This window comes from Electrona antarctica (genome assembly GCF_951216825.1).
Source record: "Electrona antarctica genome assembly, chromosome: 20".
NCBI classification, from domain to species: domain Eukaryota; kingdom Metazoa; phylum Chordata; class Actinopteri; order Myctophiformes; family Myctophidae; genus Electrona; species Electrona antarctica.
In genome coordinates this window covers 9,532,666-9,551,724 of record NC_136801.1, presented here as the reverse complement: position 1 = coordinate 9,551,724, position 19,059 = coordinate 9,532,666, and the positions used below count along the sequence as shown (strand labels likewise).

The following is a 19,059-nucleotide window of genomic DNA, read 5'->3' as shown; positions in this document are numbered from 1 at the left end:
GTTCATGTTTCCCGTGTGGAAATAATGTTATTGTTACATAGACCAGGGATTCTCAACATTTTCTGGATCAGGGCCCCACTTGAAAATCTTGAAAGCGTTCGCGGCCCACACATCTGACAACTTAACACTGCAGCCGTTAAGTGGTCAGATGGGTGGTCCCGTGTGCATTCTCAGAGCATGTTTATGTTGTTGATGATCAATCAATCGATTGTGTCCTGGCTTGGATCAATGGAACCAATGGTTTCAATACGATTTTCGTCCTTACAGAAAATACAAAGATTACACTAGCCAGATTACACTGCCAGTTCCATTGCATTTGTATCTTTCTCCAATAACGGTCAAACAAGGCTTAAAAATCCCCCCCCCCCAAAAAAAAAGAATTAAGAAAATGTCAAAGATGCTTGTTTGTTTGTTTTATTCTGCTGAAGGTTTCAAAATATGCTGATGTAACTCAAGGACAAACTGTTTTATTTGTCTTGTGCAGAATAAACAGTGGAAGGTGGTTCTACTCGTCCTTATCCTCCTCCACCCCCACAACCTCTCCATCTTTGGTAAAGTATGCCGTGCCAAACAGACCTCTTTGTCTAGCTGAGTCACACACACAGATCTCTCAAGTTGTATATTTCTCACTATCCACTGTAGACTGACTGGTCTCTTCTACTTACATTGCCGAGGTAATTTGTCTGAGCTTGTACATTTTGGGCTATTTTCTTTTATACCTTGTTTTATATCTGTAGTATACCTGGTCATGTTTTCCTAATACCCCTGTACTGACACTTCTTTCCTATGTTATATTATTAGGTACGCCAATCTTTATCTCTTTTACTATATTTGTCCTATGGTTCATAACTAGCCTGGTTTCCAGCCTCGACGCAGAGCTGGAGGCTCTCAGAGTCTGACAATCAGGCTAGTTCCCATCACACAGTTACCCTTAAAACTAAGAAAATCGCTGATTTTTTTTTTTTTTAATGACAGATTTAGTCACTACGACCACACATGTCCCAAGAAACTAGCTAGCCTAGCCACTGAGTTTGCTGCGCTCTGGGAAAACAGAGCAGCTGAATTCTTTGTTTTGATTAGGCGTGGAGTGGTGCTAGAAGGCTGTTTCAACCAATCAGATTGCTTCCTCGAAACGACCTGTTGTATAATTGGCCACAGACCCCCATCTGAAAAGATGGGGGTTCCTTTACAAACCTCTGTCCTCCTCCTCCATCCTCTATCTCTCCCTGTCTTGTTAGTAGCGTGTCACACGGCCTCCTGTGCCATGCGGTACTCAAACACGCTGCCTCTCTCGGGGAAGGCCTCGTTCTGGCGCTTGCGCTTCTTGGCTGGCGCTCCGTTGGTGGCCTCCTCCTCCTCCGCTGGCCCGTAACCTCCTCCTCCAGGGGTGTAGAGACAGAACATGTCCTGCAGGGGGAGACAGAGGTTAAAGGGTATATCATATATAATGACCATGTGCGTAACATTACATAGTCAAAGAAGCATCCTAGATGCACGCACGCATGGACACACACATACTCTCTTACCCCTGGTTCCAGACTGACAGAGGTCTTGGCTCCCAGGTTGAGGACTCTTCCGTCTGCTCTGCGGAGCTGGTTCAGACCTGATGCACCACTCTCCCCTCCTGAAGGACACGAGGAAAAAGACACAAACGAGGAACATTATTAAATGTCAAATGTCAAATTATTTCACTAGGATGAGAAAGAAAAGGGCCATATTGATTAAGTCATAATATGTGATTGAGGAAAAAGATGAAATCGAAAAACTAATTTATGATTCTACCGAGACAAACTCAAAGTTAACACCTGGTTGTGTGTTTGTATGTCCAATATATTTGAATACATGGGCATGTCATAATAGGCAAATATTCAGTGAATTTTTTTTATATTTGTGTAGTAGAGGGAAAAAGTAAAGAGCCCTGGTGACCCTGATCAACTAGCCATTATTGACCATTGACGCATAAGTGATTAATGGAATCACAAAATTGATCCACCCATCCAAATGAAGGCATGCAATTTTTGTACAGGCAAAGGTCAAAGGTTATACCTTTCAGTCCATAGGGTCGGGTGGAGCGCCTCTCCGTCAGCACGGACAATACGACCTTGTTCCTGAAGAGAAGTTTGCGGATCACGCCATCTCCACCACGGTACTTCCCTGCACCACCCGAGTTGGGCCTCAGATCGAACTGTTCTAAGACCACTGGATACCTGCCAACAAGATGCAAACATCTGAACAGAACTGAACAGAACACTTAAACCTCCAGCATACTCAGAACGAAGCGGAACTTTGTTCAGCATTCATACAAAAGGACAAAGTTCTAGAGGACAAAACTATTTCATATTCGCTATGGCTCAGCCCTGAGTTCTGTACTTTAGACACTTTAGCATAGTGTCTGCCCACCAAACTTGCACCGGAAATGTATTTTACAGTTAATAAATCATTAAAAAGAAAACAAAAATGAATGTTACACGGTATGACTTTTTGATCTTTTACCGAAGACTACATAAGTTGACGTGTGCTCACCTTTTCTCCAGGATCTCTGGGTCGGTGATGCGTGTGTTGGTCATGTGACTGTGCACGCCGCTCCGCCCACTCCAGCCTGGCCCCGCCCCCGCTCCCCCGGCAACCGTCTCATAGTATCCACTCCTCTCACTGCCGAAGGAAATGTTGTTCATGCAGCCCTGAAAACAAATATACATTTATGACGTGAAGTGATCAATACTAAGCTAATTATGGTACATACATACACTTTCCTTTTTTTTTCTTTCAATTTACGTTTTATTGAATTTTAATCAAACATACATGAAAACGAAACGACTGACAATTGACAATACATACAACCGAAAACAAAACAAGACAATATACGTACAATACACACAAGGGGAGATGTCTGCCTCTCTTCTCTATTGATGATCATTCATAATACATAAGTACCTCAAACAGGTGCATATACAGGTTAAACAGGTTTTACTGAAACTATACAAATCAGGTCTTATGGTAGAAACATGAGCAATCCATCTAAACCAGTTATCTGAAGACTTCAACTTGACCTCTGAAGCTGAATGTAATTCTCTCCATAATAAATATACTATAGATTAAATCAATCCATTCATTCATAGTTGGTATAACATTTGTAAGCCACTTTTTTGTTAAGGCTTTTTTGGATGCCACCAGCAGTACCCTCAGTAGATACTGATCCTGCTTTGCAAATTGAAGTCCTTCCAGATCTGCAAGATACATGGTTTTAAAATAAAAAACTGCTTCCAGGACACTGTGGACACTTCTCCAAAATGTAACCACAGAAGGGCAACTCCAGAACACATGAAAATGATTTGCCAATGTTTCCCCACAGAGTCTCCAACAGTCTGACTGATACGTGTAATGTCTTTTCTGGGCTGGAGTGCAAAAGAAACGACTCACATTTTTCCAGCTGAATTCTCTCCATGTGGGGGAACTACTCATCTTCCATATTCTTTCCCATTCTTCTGCTGATATAGTAAGGTTGCCCTCTGTTTCCCATCTTGCTTTAATATTCAGAGTATTATCTCCTTTCATGTTTTGAAGCACTACATATACATTTGAAACTATCTTTTGATAAGTAGAGTCTGCATACGCATTTTGGAAAATCTTAATGATCTCTACTCCCGTTGCATCTTCTCTTCTTAATAGCTTTCTATTTATAAAGTCTCTGATTTGTAGGTACCTAAAAAGGTCCTGATTCTGTAAATTAAATTTGTCTTTCAGGTCCTGGAAGCTCATCACATTACCCTGTTTTAAAAGAGTACAATATGCAGAGTGGCCATTCCCAATCCAACCTCTAAACCTCATGTCATGTGTACTAGGTCTGAAGTCTGGATCATATGCAAACCATTTGAGAATTCCAATTTTGCCCTTCAGTTTATATCTATACATACACTTTCCTTTGATATTATTCCTTTCACATTTGTGAGAGACAAAACATCTAACTGAACTTGTTCACAAAATAAAACTTTGAATAACTAGTGGTTCTCAGAGTATATCCCGGGGCCCCCTGGGGTCCTTGGAGGGGTTCCAGGGGGTCCCTCCGTCCTCAGTGGTCTTCTGCCAATGTCTTCGCCAAAAATAGCAAATCCACAGTACATTTTGAGCTTGTAATTTAGTTATTTTTGCCAAATGTACACTCTTCCTCTTCCTCACCTGTGATGCGGCACACACTTCAAAGGCCCGGAAGATGACATCAACCACCCTCTGTGATGTCAGCACGTTCCCGCCCACCACTGCTGCATTCTGTGAAGGCTGGAGGATTGAGCCCTTGGGTATGATAACTTTGATTGGAGTGAGGCAGCCCTGGGTATGAAAGCAGACAGGGGAGGACGATGGGTGAGTGCACTGCCGGTCTGTTAGCCTCACATTAACAGGCTACCAGTCTGTGCCAATAGAAAGTTCAAAGCCATGAAGGCAAAGAGGAAAGGAGACAGATAAGTATAGAGGTATGTTTCTTTTTATAGAAAGCTGATTGTCTTTATTATGTTTTGAAAAGTTCAAAGCCATCAGCTCAATTTAGAAAAGTTCAAAGCCATCAGCTCAATTTAGAAAGAAGAAAAAAGCCGACAGTAGAAAGCCGACAAAAAGCACAGAGGTGGCCATAATAATGATATACTGTACTTTTAAAGCAATTTTCGAAATGGTTCCAAATTGCTCCCTCTGTGCCTTTCCTCTCAGCTTTCCTCATTATTATCTTCACTAGTCCTTACCCGTTCAAAGATAGATCATAGGCTATTATTGATATATAGAGTTTGAGGCAGGCGGTCTGTGGACCCCTGAGTGGTCCACGAAGCAATTAAGCAAAGCACTGTCTATGCCCCTCTGTCTCTCTCTCTCTCACACACGATCGTAGAGAGAGAGAGAGAGAGGCTCGCCTCATTCTCAAGAGATCGTGCATTAGTAATCATAACACTATTAGCATCAATAGTTAACGTGTCCCGTCGCCACGACACACGCACGCACATGCTTGCGACCCGTCAGTGGGGACACACACGCACGCGCGACCCGTCGTTACACACACCCGTGTCCCGACTCCTGCTCCATTTGTAAACAACATGCTGCTAGTGCTAACGTTGAGTTCTATACGTTGAGTTGCTAATACTCATGTGGGGCCGCGTGTTGCAGTGAAATGTTCCCTTTTCTGCTGAAGCTGAGCTTAAGCTTGTGGAGAGATGTGTTTTTGGAGGCGGCGTGTCCATGTCGGAAACTATAAACGGACCGTAACCATGACAATGGCGCCGTTGGCGTGCATGTGCAGTGACAGCGAAGATTGTGTGCATACAGCTATACAGAGTTGGCAAAAACCGCTAAATTGAAAAAGGGTTACGTTATGACCTCCATAAGGTAAAGGTGTGTGCAGCGGGGGGCGGACTTGTAAGAAATCAGCAAGATTTGGCTTTTGGTCACTAGTTTCTGAAATTTTGGTGGGGTGTTAGGTATGGGTATAAGGATTTTAAAAAGCTGGGAGTGCCCCCCTAGTGGTCTGTTTGCACAGACTCAAATATTGGATAAACCAAAATAATTGATAAAAGAGATTCCGTGCTCAGCCAATCAAATCATCACATTCCGTGGTGCATAGGAGGGGCCCTCAAAAATACAAAAAGGACAATGGCTAACTACTCTCCCTCTTTAAAAACACAGCATGTGTTCACCATCGTGTCTACTGCCTAGGGCAGTGTTCACCATCATGTCTACTGCCTAGGGCAGTGTTTCTCAAACCTTTTCATGTGAAGACTTATTACATTGCATTTGTCTGTCCAGTCCAGCCAGCTCTTAATTTGACTCAAATGGACAGCAACGCCAAGAGAGCTAACTCCCTTTTTTTGAGCGGTGTCAGCCGCTCCCAACAGCACTCATCGTGTATGTCTATCTGAGCACGACCCATTGACCCCTGCAGCTGGGTCAGCTGATTGGGGTCGCATTCCGGTCACACACACACAGCCTGCACCGCGGGTGAACTGAGCGGTGAACCTGAATTGAGTAGATGGGCCCGTGGTAAGCTGTACCTGGTTGAGGGGGATGTCCTGGCCCACCATGCAGCGTAGGCAGTAGATCAGAGCGGACAGTGTGATGGCCCGGGGAGCGTTGCAGTTGCCCCACACCTCTGTGCCTGTTCCTGTGAAGTCAAACACAGCACTGCCCTGCAGGGTGACGGGGACATAACATAACCGTACATTACATTCATTCTAAAACCACTCGTTGTCAAACATTTTCATGTCAAGGTCGGACCCCCATATTAAGCCATTAAGACCAGAGGCCGATTCTACAAATGCCCTCTAAATCAGTAGTTCTCACACTTTGAGGATTTTCAAAAATGTAGAAAAACAGCAGATGTACAAGCTCACAGTGTAACTAGCAAGTGACTGTGCTTGTACAGTACATCTGCTATGTTTGAATAGCCAAGGCAAAAATCTGAAATGACAGATGCTTTTCTGGTTTAACGGGTTGTTAATATGTACACCACCATCTGAGTTTGTGCCAGGGATCTAGCCTGGTTGTGGCCAAAATAATTTGCTGAAAATAGTCTATCTATAAGCTAACAACACATCACATCTGGCAGAGGAATCATGCTTTTTGTTATCATGACAAAATCACCCCCACCCACCTCTTCCTCGTTGATCTGGACCCGCAATCTGATTGGTGTTCCGTCGTCCATGTGATCCTCTGACTCCACCTCCAAGGAGCCGGTCTGTTGCCGCCGTCGACAGGCAAAATCTTTCAGCATGTCTCTGACAGCCAGCTCTGCATTACTCTGACGCGCGCACACGCACACGCACACACACACACACACACACACACACACACACACACACACACACACACACACACACACACACACACACACACACACACACACACACACACACACACACACACACACACACACACACACACACACACACACACACAACCAGTAAGACGCCTGAGGGTGAGAAGGGCCCTAAAGGGCGAGGTGGCGTGCATTGGCCATATATGGAGCGTGTCTTGAGTGTACAGGGTTTGATGAGGTCAGAACAGCATATGAAATGTCAGAACAGGTCAGCTCCATATATGGAGATATAAGGGTGGCAGCGGGGGCAGGGTCTTGAGTGTACAGGGTTTGATGAGGGCCCAGGTAGGGCAGTGCCTTAATTTTCGGGCCTGTTGAGAACTCTAGTTTTCCCCCTGGCTGCCACGTGCGGCTGCACAAATAGCTTTGGGGCAGAGCTTAAATGGACAGGTATCAGTCAAAAGGCCCGTCTAGAGTTTAAATGGACAGGTATCAGTTAAAAGGGAAAGGGATGGGGAAGGATAAACATATATAAACATATATCCATATACTAATATTGATGACATCAGGGATCTCCATATATGGGTTTAATTGCGACAGCTGGTCGCAATAGGATCTCCATCCCTGATGATGTCACATGATGTCACGAGACCTGGGCACCATATATGGGGGCTTTCCGCATGTAAGGGGATTTTGAGTGATACACTGACGGGAAATGCACGATTCCATAGTTTAAAAATACACCATTTACCGTGTATTTGTGTCTCACAAAAACAGCAGTACTATTACACAAAAAGGTAGGCACATTTTTTCAATACTGCAATATATACTCGAGTAGAAGTCCCTACTAGGTTAGTGTGTTTTGTAATTATATTAAAAATCTACTAGTAAATAAAGTTTTCATACTGCTACAGATGAAAAACAATCTAAGTCCACACTATTTATCCATAATGTATAAATGATGGATAAGGGGTCAGGACAACAAGGCCTTTTCATGGAGGGGTCAGAATGAAATTTGGACTTAGACTGTTTTTCGTCTGTGGTACTCGTAAAATGACAATAATTTCCTCTGAGACATAGTGGGGTAAAAGTATTGAAGATTGTAAATACTGAAGAAAGTCAAAATTACCTCAGAATTTCACACTTAAGTACATGTACTTAATGACTTGACACCACTGTTAAACAAACACACACATAGCACGACATGTGAGAGGCTGACCCAAACCGTTCTCACTGTTAAACACACACACACACAGCACAACGTGTGAGAGGCTGACCCAAACCCTTCTCACCTGTATGTAACCCATGTAGGCCTGGACCACAGCCAGCCCATAGCTGTCAATCAGCTCCCCCACCAGCTGGCTGCCTCTCTGATTGGCCGCCACCTGAGCCCGCAGGTCTGACAGGTTGTCATGGAGATTGCGCGTCCCGGAGCAGCCTGGGTGCTGGGCCGGAGCCATGAGCTCTTCAGTTACAGCTGAGATGATGGAGAGGAGAGAGAGAGAGGAACAGGAGGAAGACGTGAAAGGAATTGGGGGAAAAGAAAAAATAGTGAGCTTGTATATGAGCTATTTTAGAATAATTACTGTAGTTGTCTCCACCAGGCCGAAGGCATGGTGAGAGAGTATGTTTTGCACTCCGTCCGTGTGTGTGTCCGTCCGTCCGTGTGTGTGTCCGTCCGTGTGTCCTTCCGTCCGTCCGTTACCAGCTAATCTCCGGCACCGTTAACCCGGTCGATGCCAAACTTTGCACACACACTCCCTAGATGCCAACGATGAACCTCTGCCCCGCATTTTCCAGAACGGCCTGTTATAGCGCCACCATGAGGCAGCTTTTCACATTTGTTACCTACAACTGCACCGATCTGCGTGAAACGTTGCATGCACACTCCCTAGAGGCCAAGGACAAACCTTTGACCTGCATTTTCCGCATCTGCCTTTTATAGCGCCACCAGGAGGCCGACTTTTGTAAAACACATTTTTGGATATTACTCCTCCAGATTCTGTCCAAAAATCTCACAAATCGTTACACAGTATCTCTATGGTCATGTGCTCAAGTCGGATCTGTCCGATATTTCATATTCCACCCTAATTGGCTATAATTGCCTTTCACAGTTTGCAAGATTGCCCCGTTTTGAACAAAAGCCTCAAATCATGAACACAGCATGCAATTTACGTGAAATCTTTCACACATTTTCTTACTAGGCTGAGGAATATATACCACCCTTTTCACATTGGCCTGTTATAGCGCCACCAACAGGTTGATTTTTGCAAAACAGGTTGATTGGAACAAAATGCCTCAAATCATCCAATTGCCATACAAGGCAAACATGTTTATATTACTACTAAACATTTTGCCAAACATCTCACACAGTCCTATCCTCCTGGTGGAGACCTGTGCCCAGAAGGGCACTTTTTCTAGTTATTTTAGTTACTTTAATACATTTAGTTATTTAACTTTTTTTGTTTCTTTAACCTTTTAAAACTTTTTAACCAATTTTATACTTTGTTGTACCATGCAATGCGATGGGAGCTCTTTTTTTTGCTATTTAAAGGACCACATCCCACTTTTTCCACCTTCATATAATTGGTCCTCCTTAAAGGGACACTTCACAGATTTAGAACACTTTCCTGGCGTTCTTTTTTGTGTAATCTCTGATTTTAGATATTTTAGGTTAACGCAATACGGAAGAGTGTCTCTGACGTCAGAGCCACTCTTCCGTATTGCTACCGGACTACATTGTCTCCTCACACTGCAGCTATAGACCAGCCCCACGGACACTGTTCCACCTACCTACAACCTTCGTTGACTCCACCCCCACATGCGCATTTGTTATTGTGTTTGTGTCATGTCGCCGTCGTCAGCAGAGCAGCACCAGAGTATACAGAAAAAAACAACTCAGAGGAGACGCGATGTGTAGTGTTGCCACGATTGTCCTTTTCCATTGTAAGATGCAACCAATGTTATTTGTCAAGGGTTCCCAACCGTCCCGTAAAATACGGGATCGTACCGTATTTGGCAACTAAAAGACGAAAGACCTGTCCCGTAATGAACCGATACGGGACGCACTTAATCCCGTATTTTGGGCTCGTGGAAAAATGACAGCGCGTTATGGTGATTCTCAGTCACTCGCTCCCATGCAGAGTTGCAGACACACAGACAAGTAATAAGAAGGGGCAGCCGACTGAGCTATAGGAACAGGAAAGCAAGACACTGAAACCTGGTGTCTGGAAGGGCGCTAGGCTCAGCTCATTGGTCAGTACTCTTCATAGGCATGCAGCAGAGCCAATCTCTATGCAGTATCGTATCTTAGCAACTATTTCACCACACTCTGGTCCACAACATTGAAAAAACTAATGGATGCTGTTGACAGCCACAAATCTTATCTACCTCAGAGTCAGAAAGTTCTAGTAGTGAGATAGAACTAAAAAAGAAGAAAAACTAAGTGCAGAGCTGAGTGGGAAAAAGATTCGGTGGATTTTTATGAAACAAAAGCTTTGCAGTTTGAAAGTGGATATTCAAGCTTTCCCTACAGCTGCAATGTTGGCGAGTTTAATGTTGTTTAATACAAGCAGATGCAAATTGGATGAATGGGGAGTTAATGAATGGTTTATGGCAAGTCACTTCATATCATTATAATAAATCTAGAGTTGGGGGGGGGGGGGGGGGGGATTCGTGGCAACATAGCGCGTCTCTCTGGTGCTGCTCTGCTGACGACGGCGACATGACACAAACACAATAACAAATGCGCATGTGGGGGTGGAGTCAACGAAGGTTGTACGAATGTAGGTAGGTGGAACAGTGTCCGTGGGGCTGGTCTATAGCTGCAGTGTGAGGAGACAATGTAGTCCGGTAGCAATATGGAAGAGTGGCTCTGACGTCAGAGACACTCTTCCGTATTGCGTTAACCTAAAATATCTAAAATCAGAGATTACACAAAAAATAACGCCAGGAAAGTGTTCTAAATCTTATAAAGGTCATTGATATATATTTTTTTGCAAAAAGGGTGAAGTGTCCCTTTAATGTTCATGATAAAATTCCACAATTTCTTTTCTCTACTCGGTCTGTGTCTCATGGGAGGGCTATGGGCAGTTCAGATCAAACCCGTTCACCAGTGACATAATCGATGGGGAATCCAAGCTAAAAATCTAAATCTTAAAAAAATCTTGTTTAAAAAATAATCGGCCTAACGATGATGTCACTGGTGGACGGGTTTCTGAACTGCCCACAGCTCTCCTATGAGACAAAGAAATTGTGAAGATAAGTTTAAAAGTGAAGTGGTCCTTTAACACAAGAGTTGAATAAAAAAAGAACGAATTCTCATATTCCCCCCAAAATCGATACATTTGTATTAAAATTTATGATCAATTATTTTGTTTATAATCAATGAAATCGATTAGTTCGATTTACTGTTGCACCCCTAAAGGGCACCAAAAAACCCACACAGTTTTCACAGAGTCACGTTGATGCTATTGCAATGTTTCTTTTAGTCAGCATTCCTCAGATACCGTGGATTCTTGGGATTTACACAAATCACAGAAGTTCTCGCTTGTCTGAATTCTCTACAGTCCATTTAAAGTCTGCCTGCATTCTTATGGTTAATTTATGTTCTTTGCAATGTGTGCAGCGTTTCGCAGTGAGACCAGTATCTCCACAGAGGCCTGTACTTAATGCCAATGTTATTGCGGGGAGTCCAGAATTTGCTCTGGTTATCGACACTGATGCTAATGACAACCCAACTGGCCTGGTAAATAGTTACTATATCGATTTTATAGATGTCGTTCTAAATGAACCTGTATCCTTCATGTATCGTAACGACAACCAAGTTTCATGATACATATCGTATCATTGTTAAAACGTATTGTTACAGCCAGTGGTGTAATGGTGATTATTTCTGTCGGTACCACAGCATTTTAATGACGTCACGTGCACGCACATACACACACTCGCGCGCACATGTGCACATGCGCACAGAACAGCTGATAGCCTAGTATGAGAGTTTTACAAACATAAAACACACAAAAGTAGACAACTCGTGACAAATTAATTAATTCAAATGACCATAAAACAACACACTACCAGCCACACACGATAATACTGTGTTGAAATCTACTGGTTCCGACGTGTCAATTTGTAAATTTGACATTGGCGCACGCACACGCACACACACACAAGCCCATGTGCCTACTCCTGACTAGGCTACAGCCTACTTAACCAGTCAGGCATGGACCATTGATATGCATGAGTTGCGTCGGCAGGTTTTGTAGCCTGGAAAGGTGATAATGGGACAGCCAATGTATCTATTGTTGTCGGAGGAGGTGACAATTTTCTCACCTCCATCTTTCAGCAGCCCAGCCTATAGCTTGGGCAAGAAGAGCCCCATTGACTGGGCTGCCCAACAGACACTAGTACGCTTCTTTTAGGGGACGTGTTGTAGCGTGTACAGTACACGCGTGCACCGTACCGCGCCATACATGCAAGTGCGCGTGAAAAGAATATTGATACCACACCGTGGTACTGCGTTCTACGAGCATGACACCACTGGTTACACCCCTATCGTTTACCAATCATGATGTCTGAAGCGACTACAGCGTTTGTGGAGGCCTCCCCAAAGTTTAATTTTCTGATGAAATCTTTATTTATTTATTTGTTTTCTCCCCAATTTCCTCGTTATGCAAATGTGCAATGCATTGTGAGCTTGTCGATCTGTTATAAAACAAACTTAAAAAACTATCTTGAATAAAATGTGAAATAGTTTTAATATTTTGGAAACATTTTAACAACACAAATTGTATGGTGGTCCCTGGCGCACAATATTTTCAAACGGGCAAAAATGTGGTGGTCCTTGACATAAAAAAGTTTGAGAACTACTGTCTTACGCATCGAACCCACCAAATGAGTGTCCACGCAGGTGTATGTTGCTGCATTGCGCGAGCGACTGTTCTCGCCAATCCCGGCCAAACCGGGAGGTGGACGCTTTTCAGACAGGGCATTAGTCCGACATTCATCCGCATGTTGGACTAGCGTCTGCTCCCGTGCTTGCGGTTATGGTTAGGTTAGGAGATGAGGTGGGTTGTCATTTGTCGGACCAATAACTTGTCTGAACTACAATGTATAATATAAAGTGCACGCCTGCGTGGTATCGCGTGAGCGGAGCGCCTGTGCGCGGCCAGTGAGAACGGCTGCATTCAATAACATGGGAGCGGAATAAAAGCAGCGTCCTGTGGGTGGCAGTACCTTCCTCCTGGAAGACCCCTCCTGTGACCAGTTTGAAGGAGGTGAACACGGCCCCCTCCTGCTGCAGGGAGGTGGAGTGGGGGGGCATAGAGCCAGGTGTGATGCCTCCAATGTCCGCATGGTGCCCCCTGCTGGCCACGAAGAACACAGCACCACTCACTCCTTTTCTAAACACCTGTGGGGGAGAGATGGGAATTAAAGCTGGTCAGAGTTAAATGGGGAGCAGGATCTTTGAGGAGGTAAAATGGAAGAGAATGGAAGGAAGGCATTTGCGCAAACAGAGAGAGAGAGCCTGACTGACTGACTGACCGGGGTGATGACGGTGAGGTCAGGAAGGTGGCTGCCTCCAGCAGACGGGTGGTTACTCAGAATCACATCACCTTCTTTCAGAGTGTTCCCCAAAACTCTGATCTGCACACGGAGAGGACGAGAGAATAGAACACATAGTGTTTCAATGTGTGTGTGAGTGCATGCATTGCATGCACACAGGCTGCAGTTTGTGTAAAACAAAACGACCCAAAACGGGGGGTGAGATGCCATCCATGAACTCTGCTATGGATGAAAAGAAATGACCAAAGGTGTGGAATCAAGGCTACCTACAATGCAGACATATCTTTTTCTCACATTTTTGTAACTGTTTGTAAAAAAAAAAGCCACAATACAATACCACAATGTTAAGAATACAATTTAGATAGCATGTTACTTAACAGATGCTAGGTTCATTGTTTACCCTATAGTACAGTTATTTCGATAGTATATTGCTACGCTCTTGGTTTACCTGGGATCTATAGTGTATTTCAAGTTGATGCGTTGGCAGAAATCGTGTCTATCATAATCTGATGTGATGGTGTCATAAGTCTGCTCATCTCCTATTCCAGTTCCTTGCGGCACCACTGTCTCTATGCATTCTATGTACAGTATGTGATTACCTTGCATCTGCTAAATGCCAGAAGTGTACATTGTCTATCCCTCCAGACAAATTGTAGCACTTCATACACATTTCTGCAGTATACAACGTACCTGGTACTGTACAGTCTCCTGCATGGCTCCCAGGTGAACAGGGATGTGTGGGGCGTTGGACACCAGGCCACCGTCTGGTCCAAACACAGCACAGGAGAAGTCCAGGCGCTCCTTGATGTTGGTAGAGATGGAAGTTCTCTGGAGAACGCGGCCCATCTGTTCTGTAAGCGGGAAGAAGGGGTGAATGGGCTGCGTTTCTACAATAAATGTTTATCCCAACCACAACTCACGGTACTACACTTGTTGACATTCTTGCCGATCATAATCTCTAAAGCATACTGCAGTCTGACTGTCTTTCTCTCTGGAGACATGGAGTCATGTGATCAAAATGTATGTCTCAGATGTTTCAGATTCCGTTACGATTGGCTATGATTTGGTTTGTGAGATGTCCCTGTACGATCTGTTCCAAATTTTGAATCACACATCAAGGGGTCTCTAACGACGCAGAGCCAAAAGCGATGTCACTTCCACCCATAGGGAGGCGCCACAAAGTTTACAAATGACCATCAAACTGGGTTTTGATATTCCATACGGTTTTACTAGTAGCCGCTGACCTGCGATGCTCATAAAGCGGTGTGAGAATATGGACAGCTGGACTGTGTTGAGTTCAGTTCCCAGGGCACAGTACGGGTCCGCGCCCACCGTCATGCAAACATCACCGCCCGCAGTCAGCTGGGCCTGGCAGCACGGCTCCACCAGGATGGTGCTGAGGGATTAGAGAACATACACATTCATAGATCATTGGGACATGATCTGTCCCAATAATAGAGGATGATAGGGATGACATGCTAGGAGACACAGACAGTACACTGTGTTTAGCCGTTGTGAGCCATCTGGTCATCCTCTGTCAAATCTTCAGTTTCTACCCAATTTCATCTTTGCCAATTCCACATATCCATGTTAGACAACCACGTTTCTTTATTGCACAGCTGCCCCCCTTTGCCAACATGTAGACTTTTGTATTGTTCTTAATTGAACTTTTAATCTGTTTTAAATCAATGACCTCTTCCATACAGGAAAGGATTCCAAATAAGCCAGCTGGCTTCTTCCCTTCCTTGCATTGTATTTTTGTTCTTTGATGTTATTGTCTATTTTTGAGTGGTGTAAACCACTCCTACAACTGGCTTTGTTAGTCTGTGCAGAAAAAATGAGCATGGTTGCTATGTTCTAGCCTGGTTAATAAACCAGACCGAATCAGCCGTTGGCAAAACAAAATTGCCTACCAGCGGATTACGGTCTGGCGAGGCTTTGTAGCACGCCTCTTTCCTACAACCGAGAACAGGTCGGACCAATCGGGACACGGTATGCAATATGGGCGGGCTTTGGTACAGTGACGTTCAATGCTTGAGACTTTTGACTGACAGTAGCTCTGACCAATTGCGTCAAAGAGAAAATGTTTGAACCCGCCCCCCGGGAAATGAAATCCAAGTGGAGCCAGCCCAGACTAATATACCGCGACAGTGTTGTGTGATATTAGTCTGGCTTATTAGCCAGGCTAGCTATGTTCACCCTGTTCACCCGGGTGTGATTTCATTATTGAGTGGTGTAAACCACTCCTACAACTGGCTTTGTTAGTCTGTGCAGAAAAAATTAGCATGGTTGCTATGTTCACCCTGTTGTGATTTCATTGCGTCAGACATGATTTTATTACGTCAGACAGGCTATATAAGACCTTACACCACTCAGTTCACACGGGTGTGATTTTTTGTACTACGTGCTAAATAAATAAACCTAAACCTAAAAAACCATGCCACCCTGACACAAAACAACGTAGTCACTACTACGCTGCTTCTTTTCACCCGGAGAGCGTAATCGCACAGATCCAAACCAGCTGGGGACCGACCTAGGACATTGTGCTGGTTGAGGCTGGGTCTCTGCGCAGTCAACATTTTCATGGTTTCTCACTAACAAATAGCAGGTCCGTTTAGTTTTATGTCATGTGAGACTAGAAGGGCTAGGATAAGCCCAGCTGGTCACATCATTGGGTAATGCTCACCTGTTCTTATCAATAATAATGGCTGGTCCCGTGATAGTGTGACCACACTGCAACTCCTCCCATAAATACACACTGGTCTCCAGGTACCCATCCTCAAAGTAACATCTGGTCATCTGCGGATAGGAGCGTAAATGAATAATAATGCATGAATATTGTACAGTGATTATCAAAGCTTTTAATTAAAAAAAAAGAATAACACATAACTCCGAGAGCGTACAAATGGAACCAAGTGGACCCGTAAACGGTCCATTTGTACACCCACTGAGTTGCAGACCAGTAAGAAACCCTGATTACTCTAAAATGGGGATTTCACTTTCAAACATGTTTATAGTCATTCTAACATCTACTCTGGCTTTTTTTTAGCACCCCAGACAGCGTTTTAGTTGCTTGATTCAACATCAAGCAACATTACTCTTTTCATTTATAATCTTTTATAATTCTTTGGGAAAAATAAAAAATAAAAAGGTAATTGAAAAAACATACCCCTTATGTATTAGACAGGGACAATATCAGTCAATAGAGTTTTCCATTACAATGGGTTTATATACAGTAGGTCTGATTAAATCAGTATAAAATATCAAATACTGAATCAAGCAACTTAAAAACTGTCTGGGGTGTACTGTCTACGTGAGAGTAGACATTAAAATGACCCCAAACATGTTTTAAATTGAAATATCCCTTTAATGTTTTGAGTAAGTGAACTGACACAGGATTGATTTTTGTTAGATGATTTTTAAGTGGTTAATGAAGTGGTTAATGCCAAACATGTAGGACAAGCTGACGGGTACCGTGACAGGTTTGGCTTGTCCGTATCCCTGGTTTGCCTCAGAGAGAATTTTTATGCCAGACTTCCCGGAACCCCTCACTCTGATGTCATCCACCATGATGGCTCTGTCTGGGATGGTGAAACCAAACTCCTTCAGATAGCTGCAGAGAGACAGACAGCGGGAGGGAGAGAGACAGACAGCGGGAGGGAGAGAGACAGACAGCGGGAGGGAGAGAGGCATCCATGTGATAAAGGTGATGGGAGAACATGAGCAGTGTAAACGAGAAAGCTGTACTTGATCACTGAATGGGAGGCTAATGTAACATTATCACCAATGGAAGAAACCCAATGAAATATTAACATGAGTCTGCAGCTATTGATTATTAGCAATTATTCCATTATTACTTTTTCGATTCATCCAATAACAGAGATATGTGTGCTTTATATCACTGAATTGACAAGAAAACATTCTTATAGATTTTTTTAATAACAAGTAAGACGCGCGGACACGTGAAGCGAACGCAGCTCGTAAAATTGCATTAACAATTAGAATAAATTACGTACTTTAATGTTTTTTTTAGTTCTCTCTTTTTTTTTTTTTTTTTAATTATTTTTGGGTTAGGGTTAGTGTTGGGTTAGGGGTTTTTTTTAACGTTTTTTTTAAGTTAAGGTGTGTGTGTGTGTGTGTGTGTGTGTGACCCTCTGGTGGCGGGCCGGTGGAGTTACAGCTTCTATAGTTAGTGCTCACTGCGTTCCAATCAACTAAATTGATTAGTCTGATTAACCACTTTTATCCTTCGTTGTATATTTTTGTGCAAAAGCAGCAAAACCCGTAACATCACATCATTAGCTATTTTAGCAATTTCTTCACAAAAAAAATGCAGTTTCTACAAGCGGACACACAGGAACTCACCGTGTGGTGAAGGCTGCGCGGAAGTCACCAGATGCGCAGGAATGGGTGTTGCTGGGGTAACGGTCGGCGGTCACCATGAGAGCGCAGTCGGTGCCTTCATAACGCAGGTGGAGAAACACCTCAGTGGTGATCTGGGAGCTGAGAGGAGAAGAAGAGACATGGTCAATGTCTTCATAGGGCATCGCAGCAGCGGCCATTTTCTGGTTCCACCATAGCAGGTTATTCCTAACCCTTCAGCACCAATTCCCAAAGTGGGGTCAGGCAGGGGACCACCATGGGTCCTTGAGGGAGTTCCAAGTGGTTCCCAGCAAAACGAAGAACACTTTAAACACTTAAACACCTATTTTGTTTTCCGGCTGTTCAAAGATGTTGTCAAATCTTCTCTTATATATATAAATATTGACCAAAACCGATATGTCCCATATCGTGGGCATGCCATAGACATCAGGAACTTCCATATATCGGCATACAAGGGACACAGACAGAGAGATAGGAAAACTGGTACTCTGGCAACGGTCACAACAGGTATAACAGGTATTGCAATACCGGGTGGGGCATGCATTCCCAACTTGAAACGTTCCTGGCACAAAGTATTTTAACGAGGTCCCACAGCCAAATACATATCAACTTGGGGGTCGTTCATGTGAAGATGTTTGGCAACCGCTGCCCTACAGCAGCGTCACGTGTGTGTGTGTGTGTGTGTGTGGTGGTGATGGTGGGTGGGGGGGGGGGGGGTGCTGGTACCTGTGGAAGCCACGTGCGTGGAGCTCGTCCCGGCAGCGGTGTGACAGCAGCTCCACCCTGCGGTCCAGCTGGTGGAAGGAGCGCTGCTCGTACTGCAGCGAGCACGGCTCCTGCACCTCCTCCACCACGTCAGCCAGCGCCAGGCCGTACGCGGACAGCACGCCACTGTACCTGCAACCATAGGTGGAAGGTTAAAAACCCTATAGCCAGGCCGTATGCGGACAGCACACCACTGTACCTGCAACCACAGGTGGAAGGTTAAAAACCCTATAGCCAGGCCGTACGCGGACAGCACGCCACTGTACCTGCAACCATAGGTGGAAGGTTAAAAACCCTATAGCCAGGCCGTACGCGGACAGCACGCCACTGTACCTGCAACCATAGGTGGAAGGTTAAAAACCCTATAGCCAGGCCGTACGCGGACAGCACGCCACTGTACCGGCAACCATAGGTGGAAGGTTAAAAACCCTATAGCCAGGCCGTACGCGGACAGCACGCCACTGTACCTGCAACCATAGGTGGAAGGTTAAAAACCCTATAGCCAGGCTGTACGTGGACAGCACGCCACTGTACCTGCAACCATAGGTGGA

General features: G+C 44.4%; 1 protein-coding gene across 2 annotated transcripts in view; it reads right to left on the bottom strand.

The window, feature by feature from the left end:
• Nucleotides 1-250: 250 nt before the first annotated feature.
• oplah (5-oxoprolinase, ATP-hydrolysing) overlaps nt 251-19,059 on the bottom strand; it is a 33,599-nt gene continuing 14,790 nt past the window's right edge. For both annotated transcript variants that reach the window (XM_079489666.1, XM_079489665.1), the window contains exons 13-28: nt 18,470-18,640; nt 17,726-17,863; nt 16,835-16,973; nt 16,047-16,159; nt 14,605-14,756; nt 14,051-14,211; nt 13,340-13,441; nt 13,031-13,205; nt 8,086-8,270; nt 6,629-6,775; nt 6,030-6,164; nt 4,177-4,326; nt 2,524-2,681; nt 2,047-2,207; nt 1,527-1,624; nt 251-1,407 (exon numbers count right to left, since the gene is read on the bottom strand). In XM_079489666.1, the coding sequence (XP_079345792.1) occupies nt 1,246-1,407; nt 1,527-1,624; nt 2,047-2,207; nt 2,524-2,681; nt 4,177-4,326; nt 6,030-6,164; nt 6,629-6,775; nt 8,086-8,270; nt 13,031-13,205; nt 13,340-13,441; nt 14,051-14,211; nt 14,605-14,756; nt 16,047-16,159; nt 16,835-16,973; nt 17,726-17,863; nt 18,470-18,640 (2,347 nt within the window). In that variant the 3' untranslated portion in view covers nt 251-1,245. The remainder of the gene's footprint in view (nt 1,408-1,526; nt 1,625-2,046; nt 2,208-2,523; nt 2,682-4,176; nt 4,327-6,029; nt 6,165-6,628; nt 6,776-8,085; nt 8,271-13,030; nt 13,206-13,339; nt 13,442-14,050; nt 14,212-14,604; nt 14,757-16,046; nt 16,160-16,834; nt 16,974-17,725; nt 17,864-18,469; nt 18,641-19,059) is intronic.